Source organism: Phaseolus vulgaris, chromosome 2 (assembly GCF_000499845.2).
Source record: "Phaseolus vulgaris cultivar G19833 chromosome 2, P. vulgaris v2.0, whole genome shotgun sequence".
Lineage (NCBI taxonomy): Eukaryota > Viridiplantae > Streptophyta > Magnoliopsida > Fabales > Fabaceae > Phaseolus > Phaseolus vulgaris.
The window spans coordinates 30,683,038-30,694,789 of NC_023758.2; the positions used below are offsets into that span (position 1 = coordinate 30,683,038).

The 11,752-nt window shown below is 33.3% G+C and overlaps 1 protein-coding gene across 1 annotated transcript; it reads left to right on the forward strand.

Annotated features, from left to right (window-relative positions):
- The first annotated feature begins 1,730 nt into the window (after positions 1 to 1,730).
- On the forward strand, positions 1,731 to 10,282 carry LOC137811376 (uncharacterized). The gene is made up of 12 exons (XM_068613081.1): positions 1,731 to 2,125; positions 4,791 to 4,909; positions 4,993 to 5,099; positions 5,192 to 5,279; positions 7,186 to 8,251; positions 8,368 to 8,422; positions 8,542 to 8,623; positions 8,764 to 8,844; positions 9,198 to 9,302; positions 9,384 to 9,433; positions 9,523 to 9,643; positions 9,781 to 10,282. The coding sequence occupies exons 1-12, from the start codon at positions 1,927 to 1,929 to the stop codon at positions 9,868 to 9,870; spliced, it is 2,163 nt and encodes a 720-aa protein (XP_068469182.1). The 5' UTR covers positions 1,731 to 1,926; the 3' UTR covers positions 9,871 to 10,282.
- Positions 10,283 to 11,752: the final 1,470 nt, after the last annotated feature.

The following is an 11,752-nucleotide window of genomic DNA, read 5'->3' on the forward strand; positions in this document are numbered from 1 at the left end:
ATGGATCAATCTGAAACTGAAAATATGATCTACGGATTGACCGCTCCATAAGTAAAACTTTATGTTTTTCAAGGGGTATTATGGAAGAAATTTGTTGATTTATGGATTGTCGTATCCAGAAACAATTTTTCAATTATGGATTGGTGGATCTAGAATGCATTTTTTTGGCTTACGGATTTGATGAATCTAGAATCCATTTCAATCTAGATAACTTTTGGACACACTCATCCAAAAAAAATTTGGATCACTCAATCCAAAACTATGTTATGGAATCATGATTTCAGAAAACAAAAACAATAGGGAAGAGATTAAGAGATACCTCCAAACCACCACCAAGCGAAACGCGTCTCACGGTTCTTGTGCGATGAGATGAAGTCACCGTGCACAAAGAAAGTCAAATAACTGTAGGTCTATAATATGTGTAAAGAAGAAGAAGAAAGAGTGTGGTATTGTGTTTTAGGGTTTGTAGAAAATAATAAGGATAATTTTGTCTATACATAACATTGTGAGGTGCAGGAAAAAAACGTAGAGGTGTAAGAAGAAACTCCCAAATGAGTGTGCTAAGAGAAATCTCCTTCAGCAGTCCGAGCCCAATGATAGCAATCAATCCTTGTAGCGCGTTACACTAAACCAAGCCCAATATATATATAAAATATATTTTTAAATTAATTTTTATAATGTTAAATTTCTAACATGTTTGAAAGGTAGTGCGTGGAATGTTAATTTTTTAATTTGAATAAAAAGATCGCAAACCAATTTTTAGAAGGAAAAATTGGGACAAACGAAGTTGTCTTTAAATTGTTTATATTAGCTGAATTTTTACTTTCTTGATTTTTCAAAAGAAATGAATATTTTTTTTATGAGATACTTAAAGAAGCTGTACGAAAACCAATAATATAACAGAATCTTTAACGCCAATTGGTTACCAAGTTCCATAAAAAAAGTTTTAATGGATCCATAAATTAATAAACTACCTACTTATATTCTGTTCCAACGACCCATCTCTTATCTGCCATTTTATATAAATGTATTTATCACAAAAATCAGATTTTCTTTATTAATTCTACATTTGATTTTCTTTATAATTCTACATTTTCTTTTTTCTTTTAGGTTCTCTTCTAACTGTATCTTTTATGGTGAACTTGCTTTATAGGGCAACAAGTAAAACTTTTACAATGAGAATGAAAACAACCAAGTTTCTAGGCTTTTCTGACTACAACATCACTTACATGATATCTCAAATAATGCAACGGTTGTCCCTTAAATACCAATTACTGCTTCATTTTATTTTCTTATGAAAACTAACTTCCAGAAAGTATTTTCAGAGTTTAAAATGTAACAATTTGAAAGTGTTTTTCCAAAAAAATTAGAGATAAAAGTTTATTAGTAAAAACCTGCATGGTGCAAATAAAAATTGCCTGCGTGGAAGGCTTTATTTAAAATTGGATCTAGGATGAGTTCTGTCCAAGAAAGTCATTCTTCATGCATTTCTATAATTCCAAAAATATTGAAATTTACATAAAATATAAATAAAATTTGTGTTTTCAAGAAAACTATACTATTTTTTAAATAATTATTTTTTCTATTAAATTTTGAATACTTTTATTTATTTGAAATTTTGAAGAAGTTATAAATCATAATGTAAGTTATAAATTAGAAGTTAGTAAAATATATTATTTGAAATATTTTAGAAAATATTATTTTTGTATTGACGGAAGTTAAAAAAAAAAGGATTTGACGGAAAGTTAGTTAGGGGAAAGAAGAAAGAAAAAGATTAGGGAAAGAAAAGAAATAAAAAGCGAGGTTTGACAATAAGGTGGAGCAATCAATGTAAGAAGGTTTCGTAGTCGTACTCCATTGACATATTTGTTTTTCATAAAGTATTGTGGCGTTGTGTGGGTTGGAAGCAAATCGGGAAGCATCGAAATGGCATCGTCGTCTTCCCCTAAGGACCAAGAACAACCACTCAGAGACGAAGATCGTCAAGAGGAACACCCTCCGCCTCCGCCTCAGCCAGAGCCAGTCAAAGACTGCGTCCACAAAACCAAAACGATTCAGTTTCTCGGACGCACCACTCCGATCGTTCTCCAAAACGACAATGGACCATGCCCGCTCCTCGCTATCTGTCAGTGCATTTCGCATCCTAGGGTTTCGCCATTTCGCATCTTTTATTGCTAATACTTAATTCTTAAGATACCGTTTTCTCTGTTGCGTTTCGGATATGGAATTCCCTCTTTTATGTTTCCCCTTTCTCAATGATTTTCTCTTACTCACTATCAATTCTCTTCTCTATTTATTGCCTTTATCTTATTTATGTTAGTTATTGATTCTTCAAGTTGATGCCATGAACCGTTTCCCCTTTTTCTTTTTCGAATTCATATAGTATTTGGTTATTTCTTCATGTTCGTTTTCCCACCACCATCTCCCTTCGTGTTCGTTATTAGGTTGTGCTCATTCTGTTATTTGGCTTCTATTTTTCTTCCCTGGGAGATTTACCAGAGCAATTTTTTTTTATGGATGCCAATTTTTACAATATCCTAGATTATCTTTTTGTTATACTTGATAGCATATCACAAACAAATACCACACACGGAAACTCAACAGGGGTTATTATTTCTAATATTTGGGTTTAGTTGCAACCTATCAAGAAAAACTTATAAGAATTCATATACGAATTCTCTTTCAAATTGGTTGCTGGCCAAGATGCCATTACTCCAACCTGGTTATTTATCTGTCTCTCTTAGGTATTAATTGTGTCAATGCTTTCACTCTTCTGCCAAGTTACTAGTGTCCCCTGTTCAAGGTTTCTCAATCGTGAATCGTGTTACGTTACTTTTAATTGAATACACCGACGTTTTCTGCCACATCCATTTGTTTATATTTTCCCCACTTGCTTGTCTTATTTTCTGTCCTATGAATTGCGGCAAAAGTCGTAGTATATTTTTAATAAACTCTCTTCACCTTCAAGGAAATGATATTATTTATGCTTGGAAGTCTCCCCCAGATTCACTCTCTTTCATCAATTGAAAAAAAAATTATAGTTCTCAGAACTATCTACTACAGTTGTCAATAAAGCAAAATTGCGGGGGAGTTGTGTAACTGGATGAAAAAGCTGTTGGAGCATGCTACAAAGATATTTTTGCAGTTTTAAAACATCGTTTATGGCTGTTTTAGTGTTTAATTCAGGATTTTCCCCCCTTCTTTTGGAGTAGAATGAAACCCTAACTTTCTCAATCACTTTTTGTGTAAATTTTCTGCTGCCCCAACTTGTGCAGCCTCATTTCTCCATGCGTGGCAACTAAATTCAAACCTGTGGGTACCCATCCTACCTTACCCCAACTTTGATGGGAAATTTGCTTTGACTGTGGTTAAGTTCAGGTTTTTCTGGACTTACGAAGTCAAGGTTGAGGATGTAACTCCCTGCACCTGTCTCTGCATCAATATATACATACATACATATCTACACACATATGTGTCCCATTAATATTTAATAAATAATAATAAATTCGAAATATTATTACCTTAATAATAATTGGCCTATAATATTGAATGACCATAGTGAATACATGTAGTGTTTTCCCCTCCCAGACTTAGGTATTATGCCATTCGTGTATGATATTTCTAAGAAAAAAGACATTTGTATATTTTTGAATCTATATATATCTATGAATATTTACTAATTTAAAATGAAATATTGGAAGTGCAGGCCTTCAACATAAATATGAATATAATGTCATACGGGCCTTCAACACAATTTTCTTCAATTCTTTGATTGCTTTTTAGTCCATGTTACACATCACTCTTCCAATGCTATTTCTTGATATTCTTTTTTGATGGATAGGAAAATTCTCGAAATTTCGTGATAGCTTAAATTTATTTGCAATATTTATAGTTTAAATTTTTTTGAAGTGGGTTTAATAAAACCCATTATAGGCATGGAGATGTGTTCAATATTTATGTCTGTCAGGGAGAGCGAAGGCCACTCTATTCCTATGTTTTACTCCTTAGTTTGTGGCCCTCCCTGACCAGAGGTATTTTCTGGCAAACCTGTTACAGTCTCTAGCCGAAGTGACCTTTTCTATCATGCTCTGTTCAGTTCCAGCATTTTCTGTGTTGTAGTCCAGGCCTTTCATCTCACTTTCTTTTGCTCTTTTCTACGATTTACCCTTTACTTTTTTTTATTTCTAATTGATTAGCATGGCGTCCATCTTGCTACCCATTGTCCTAATATTGTATTTTTAGGTCAGCCATTCCAGACCACACTTTGGGATTTACAACTATGATATCATATACACCACCAATCATCTATCAAGAACTATCTTGTGCTAATGATGGAACTCATACTGCACACATGAAGCTAAACAAAGAATGCAGACATACAATTTTTTCTTTTTTAATGATTATACGTTTTCTTCTCATCCTCTTGTGATTTCCCTGACCACCTATTATTCTTATTTTCATAAATAGTCAGTTATTTCTCATCATACCAATTATCTAAATTTGAGGTCACCTTTGTAGGAATCCTATTATATGTTTTTCCTTCTGATCTACCGTTTCTTCAGTTTGTGTTTTATTTTATATATTTTTCCATTTCTTTTGTACTATTTGGATAGACGTAGGATTCTGCACAAACTGATGCTCTCTACTATTAGACGATAATTTGAAAAATGTAATTAACTGTCTGTCTCCTTATATGCCATGCTTACTTTTTGCACTTTAGACGGGTTACTTGCAACATTTGTTTGGCATCACACTTATTACTTAATTGTTTATATGTTGCAATGTTGCAGGTAATGTTCTCCTACTAAGAAACAACTTAAATTTGAGTCCAGATATTGCTGAAGTCTCACAGGAGAAATTGCTTTCATTGGTTGCTGAACGATTAATTGATTCAAATAGTAATGTGAATGTAAGACTTACATTTGTTATCACTGGTTACACATTCACTCCTGTGATGTAAGTTTATTGACAATTTTTATTATTGTCTTGTAGGACAAAGATGCAGGCTATGTTGAAAATCAACAACAGAACATTGCTGATGCAATTGACTTGCTTCCTAGGCTTGCTACTGGCATCGATGTAAATATAAAATTTAGGAGGTTAGTTCCACAGTTTTGCTCATTTCTTTTTGTAGTTGTGTTCACCCATTAACAATTCTGAAGTTCTGATAAGAATTACACATTAATTACAGAATTGCTGATTTTGAATTCACTCGAGAGTGTGCCATATTTGATCTGTTGGACATCCCTTTGTATCACGGCTGGATTGTTGATCCTCAGGTATTCTTTTTCACCCTCAATCCAAATTTATTAGTTCTATCATGTCATGTATTTTTTTATTCAGAATAATTTGATTAAAATCTTTTAATTTTGTTTGCGTCATTGATTGACAACTTAATGATTATTTTGAATTTGGATACAAGGCAAGTACATTTTGTGTGTTTGTGGGGGGTTGTTCAACTATCATTTTGTTGTGACTATTAAGGGATATTACGATGTTATAAAAAATAATTGAGGTAGTTATTGTAAAACTGCAATCCTTTGGGATGCCAAATGAATTTGGGAGGTTCTGGAAGAACATTTTCTTGCTAGTTGTTGGCATTCGGTCAAGTTGTACTGTGCCTGTAACAATCTTGCTGTATGTAAAATGAGATATGTATTTTAACTCATCAATGTTAGTCAAGGACATTCCTTTGTTTTCAGTACATTCCAGTGGCCTGGTAACCATTCCTCTTTCCTCATTCACTTCATTTTTTGTTAGGTAACCCCGTAAGTAGTTAGCTACTGTTAAAAGCATTAGTAACAAAACTGGTCATGGTCACATAGGATGGTACTGCTTTGGTACCAATGCGAGAATAAAGAAACTGAGAAGGAATATAATGAATTCTATGTGTTGTGTACACACATGAGTATTCTTATTTATAATGAAGAAGAGATACAATAATAAGTAACAAAATAGTATCTAATAATGAGAAATATGTAGTATGGTATTTCCTCGTCAAATCATATCATATATCCCATTTTAATGTAATCAAATCACATCTCTAACATAATCAAATCACATCTCTAACATAATCAAATCATATCTATAGTATTCTTCCTCTACATATATATCATACTAGGAAAGCTTGTTACAACACTTGTCGGTTAACCATCACTAGTAAACAATATTATTGGAAAAATGTTAGTGGTAAATAATAACACTTTCTGAAATAAAAAAAGCTCTGCAAAGAGTTGTTGGTGATGAACAATAACAATGACAATTAATAGTGTATCCGGTGTGAATAGCAACACTAGACAAAGAAACTAGAAAATGTATACGATGTTTAAATTTTTTATTCTTATGAGTAGTGGCCTTGTAGGGAAATCATGGATTTGAATTCCCTTATGGTTAGGCTCTTGATACCTTGTTGAAAATATTAGTGAACAAATGTCACATTTTGACCGAAAAATAACATCAATCAACATATGCTTAAAAATATCATCAATGTTGATATTTTTTATTTATTAACAATTATTTGACATTTAAATAATTTTTTTCATTTAGTGGCAATTGAAATACTTTATCCAAACAAGAAAATTAAAATTGAACCAATTTGAATTTCCTTATCCAAACAAAATATTTTAAAAAATGAACCTATTTGAAATGAGATCAATTTTAATTCAACGTATTTAAATGTTTAAGAAGCTGGAAACTTCCGTATCCAAGATTTTGATTCATATCTACCTATCATTTTGGGACCAAGATAGGAACAGGAAGATCAAGAAGCAGAATTACTGCCAGGAAACAAAATCTTGGTATCAAGAAAACGGAATGTGAGAAAATGTCTTGAAGAAGGGTGAATAATTTGATAAAGTGGAACATAATTACAGTGTGGACAAGGTGAATGCTGTGGGGAAGGGGGTATTAGCTAAGTAACTATAAGTAGTTGTGTTACTATGTGTTAATTCCCATTAATGAAGTGTATCACGGTATAAATGGAACACAAGGAAGGAAAGGAGAGCATTTTGTTACTACGTCACTATGTGTGGTTCAATTCAATTGCATACTGTAAATTTTAAGTGGCCAACTGGGGTCTTAAATGTTTATCAAAATGTTGTCTTTATGTTTTTCTCAAACAATGTGGGGTTTATTTATTATTCTTTGATGTGTTCATTTGATATAAAAAATGTTCATTTGAGCCAGGATTATGACACTGCAAATGCAATTGGATCAAAGTCCTATAATGCTCTTATGGGAGAGCTTGTCTCTCTTGAAACACTAAACATGGATGTCCATCATAAAAATGTTGCAGAAGAAGATTGTGTTGACTTTGTGGCTGCAACAACTGCTACTCTTGGAGTTCCTTCTCCCAGTATTTCAAAAGCCAGGTCTTTTGATGATTCTTCTCAATCTGTTTCTGACCTGATACCAAGAAAAGGTGATCGTGAAGAAGAGGCAGAGTTGTTGAGAATCTTGAAACTGTCCGAGGGTGATTCTAATGCTTCAATAAGTGATCCTGTTGCAGTTCACGTTGATGGAGGAGAAATTTCTGTCAGTATGGGTAGAAATATTAGTAATGAACAGGTTTTAGATATGGATTCTGGAGATAAACTAGGAAATAGCACTGGTGCTGGTAACAGTCACTTTCATGATCAAGAGCCTTCTGTATCCAATGACTTCACTGCTTCTGGCAAATACCTCAACAAACAGATATCTTCTACATCTATACTGGGAGAGGCAGCTAATTCATCCTTAAAGACTGATACAATGAGTGACCTTCATCAATCAACTTATACGGGACCCAAAGAATCTTTTGACCAAAATGATGTGATAGAGAAGAACAGCCTTGATGCATTGGTTCTGAATGAGAGTGAAGTTATCTCTTCTCACGAAGAATACTCTGTCTCCGATGTTTCCGGAGGAGATGGAAAAGTCCATGATCAGTCCACTCCTATAACTATAGATCATGAAGTTGTAGGTGAATCTCATGGACCTGATGCAACAAAATCATTACAGTTGTCCCCAGGCCATGCAGACTCAGATTCATGTAGCATCAGATATCAGCAAACTGATGTTTCTGGAGCATTGACTTCAAGTGTTCATGGGAGTGAGCCCATATATGAAGGAGAGGAATGTGTGTTGGACAGAAGAACATTTGAGGACCGTGAACCTGTTTATGAAGGTGAGGTCGTACTTGCAGAACAGGCTGACAAAAGCACCTTAGCTTCTCCTGATCTTAGAGCTAAGGATGAACTAACTCCAGAACAAGGTTAGTGGTGCTATATATCATATAAATGGATTGGTTCTGATTATGATTAGAGTATTATTTTCTTAGATAATTATATGTTTTTATCTAATGGGAGACATGTCCTTTTATTGTCATAGGTGAATTGATCAAGAGTTTCTTGAGGAATAATGCCAGCCAGTTGACATTTTATGGGTACCGGATGCCTTCTTCTGGTCTAATTATCTTGTTCTATTTTGTGTTCCTTATATTTCTCTTCATTGTCTGAGACGAATTTTCTTTTTACATTTTATATATGATTAATTCTTTTGCAGTCTTTTCTGTTTACAAGATGGGCTTAAAGAGCGTGAGCTGTGTGTTTTCTTCCGTAACAATCATTTCAGCACTATGTTCAAGGTCAGTAAAAGTCATCGAATATTATTCCTTTGGACATTTGGATTACTGATATCAAGTGCAGTGGCACCTTTTTGTCATTGAGAAAATGTTGGCTGTCTTGGAGAGTCTTCATACTAAAGTTATTTTCTCTTTATCCACAGTATGAGGGTGAGCTCTATCTTCTAGCCACTGATCAAGGTTACATTAATCAGCCAGATCTGGTCTGGGAAAAACTGAATGAGGTAAAAAGTATTGTTATATGATCTTTTTTGTTGGGATCATTTAAAAAAAATTCCTTCCATGTTGCCACTGGTAGATGTAGATATTCTCAATTAAACATCCTGAAAATTGAAAGTTTATATGCTTGGTGATTTGAGCTCCTTCAGCACTTGGGGACAAGTTGTGCAGGCAGTTTTTTTAAAACTTGTAGTGAATTCTGTGTGCAGGAATCTTTATATAGTATGTTGTGCTGTATGGTTTCAATTTTTATTGTACTATTAGCATAGCCTTCCTGGTCCATCTTATCCTATTTTGTGTTTTCTTACCGTCTTTGAGTAAATATTAAATTGCGGAAAGTTTGTTAATGTACTTTCAGGTCAATGGTGATACACTGTTTATGACCAGTAATTTCAAGGAATTCAAGGTAGAAAACCAAGAAAATAGCACATGGGATGAAAACAATGCTCTGACCAGCACTGCTGTATGTATATTCTCTTAAATGAGGAATACGTTAATCTTTGCAAACCAATTTTTCTTAGATATTGACATCTTCTCGTTTCAGGACTATCTTGCCAGCATCGATAGTGCAGCACAGGCAGGCTTAGACATCAAGTAATTTTCATAATTTGCTGTTGGCCATGAAAACTTTAAATTATTCCTCTTCAAAATTTTAGTCTTAACTATTGTGCAATTTTTGACAGTTCTGATCTGCAATTAGCAATAGCCTTGCAACAACAGGAATTTGAGCAGCAGCCATCCCGCCAGAATAATTTACAACAACCATCCATTAGTGGTAACTCTAGACTGGTCACAGGACCCCAGGTACATATGTTTTTACTGCAACTAATTTACAGTGTTTTTGGCCAATGATATTATTGTCTGCAGTGTTTGACTGCACTAGTAACGCTGCTTAGATGAAAGTTGAAATTTCAAGAATTTACTGGTAATGCTAATTGCAGGTTGCAAGAAACACTGGAAGACAGTCTTCGTCTGCATCTACATCTCCCAGGCCTGATGGAAAATCCAAAGAAAAATGTATAGTGATGTGAAATTGAGAGTTTGTCTAGAAGCATGCATTTCAAAATGTGTCACCCTGATAATTGTATCCCCATAACAGCAATCTGATTCAGCTTGTATGAGATATTAGGTTAAATTGCTTGTGTAAATATTGGAAGTATATAGTGTACAACAGTGCCAGGTCCTTTTTAACTGTGACCACAACGCCCAATCCCTTCCCGCCGCCACTTAATATTGTCTGCTCTGGACTAACCATCGCAACCATAGTATGCTGATTCCCTGTGCAGCACTTTAAAGTAGGGAGTTAAAGGCCACTGAGACACAACTCAGGATTTTAACATTGCGGTTTCACCTGCGTCCTCCATCTATAATATTGATGTAATATTGCCAGATAGAAATTGATTGAGAGAATGAAAGTGCATCATATTAATTTTTTTACCAAAACAATTTATTTTAAATTTTTTGAAGTGAGACATTTTTTTTTCGTCCTTCTATTGACAACTTTTAAACTCAGCTAGTAATCCAACTTTTAAACAAACTCCTGACAAGATGTTTTTAAAACTGCAAACATTTATTTTGACGTTCAATAAAACTGGTATTGAGTATAGGTCACTTCTTTGATAAATTGTACAAATTTTGTAGCTTTTGGAGCTGATATTAAGTGTGGTAGTCGAATCTTGTTTGTCATAATGTCAGCATCAGGTTATTCCCATTAGAATTAGATTTGGTGGTGTTAATTGTGTGCCTTATGTTTTGTTTGGACATTAAGTGAAAATAGAATAATAAAAAAAATTAATAATAAAGAAGTGAATGAAAAAATATAGCCATATAATATGGCAATGGAATTATAAATGGTATATAGGTCATTTATTTCTTTTACTGTTTTACTCCAAATTAGGAGAGGTTTTTGTTCATGTCAGTCTCATCTTAATTCTTTTCTTCTTTTTGATTTCCATTCCAAACCATGGAGAATATTTTAGTACATTTTTTCTTCTTCTTTAAGTTTTTTTCATCTTTTTCTCCTTATTTTAAAAATTATAATAGGTGATCATTTCGGTTTGTCCCATAGATTTGAACATATTTGAACGATAATACGAAGTAAGAAATTTGTGTTTGTCCTGTTATATAATTTAATTAAAACAAAATGATTTAACAATTGAAATAATAAATATAATAAACAATGAGATTTTGTGTAATGAGGAACAAAAAAACAATAATGGGGAGGAGTGAAAAGAGTTTTTTGTTATTTTATTGTGGTCAGGTGAAACGAAAGTGATGGATGGAAGATCCCTTATGGTATGAGGGGTTTGGTTTTTAGTTTGATTTGTTGCGTATTGTGTTTGGTTCTGGGTACATAATTTGTCGTGTTTAATTGAGGTGAGATTTTAACGGGACCACTCTAAGTTATCGTGTTATTAAGGAAGAAGTGAATAATGGCAGAAGACGACAGCACTACAGCTGTGATGCTGATGCAATCTCCAGCTGTTACCTTCCTTCATTCACTACCACACCAAAACCATTTTATTTTATTTAAATTCTCATATCTCATTTCGTTAATTACCCTGTTTTCTTCCTCTATTCAATCACTTGGGACTCTTTCTCAAAATATTCTTTCATAAACATTTCTAAAAAGAATAAAATAAACATCTTTACTCTTATGATCAGATCTTTAGCCCACTATAAAAACCCTAAACTTCCAATTGTAGTACGGTGAGCATTATTAACTTGATGAGTTTTCATAAGTTGGGTACAAAAGTAATACCACAATAATTTACAACTAAAATAAAAGATGAAAAGAAACAAAATAAACAATAAATAATAATATAATTTTATTAAAAAAATAAATAAAATTACATACTATTTTTTTAATTTAAAAAGAAAATAATAATACTTAGTGATTTTTCCCATTTAAGT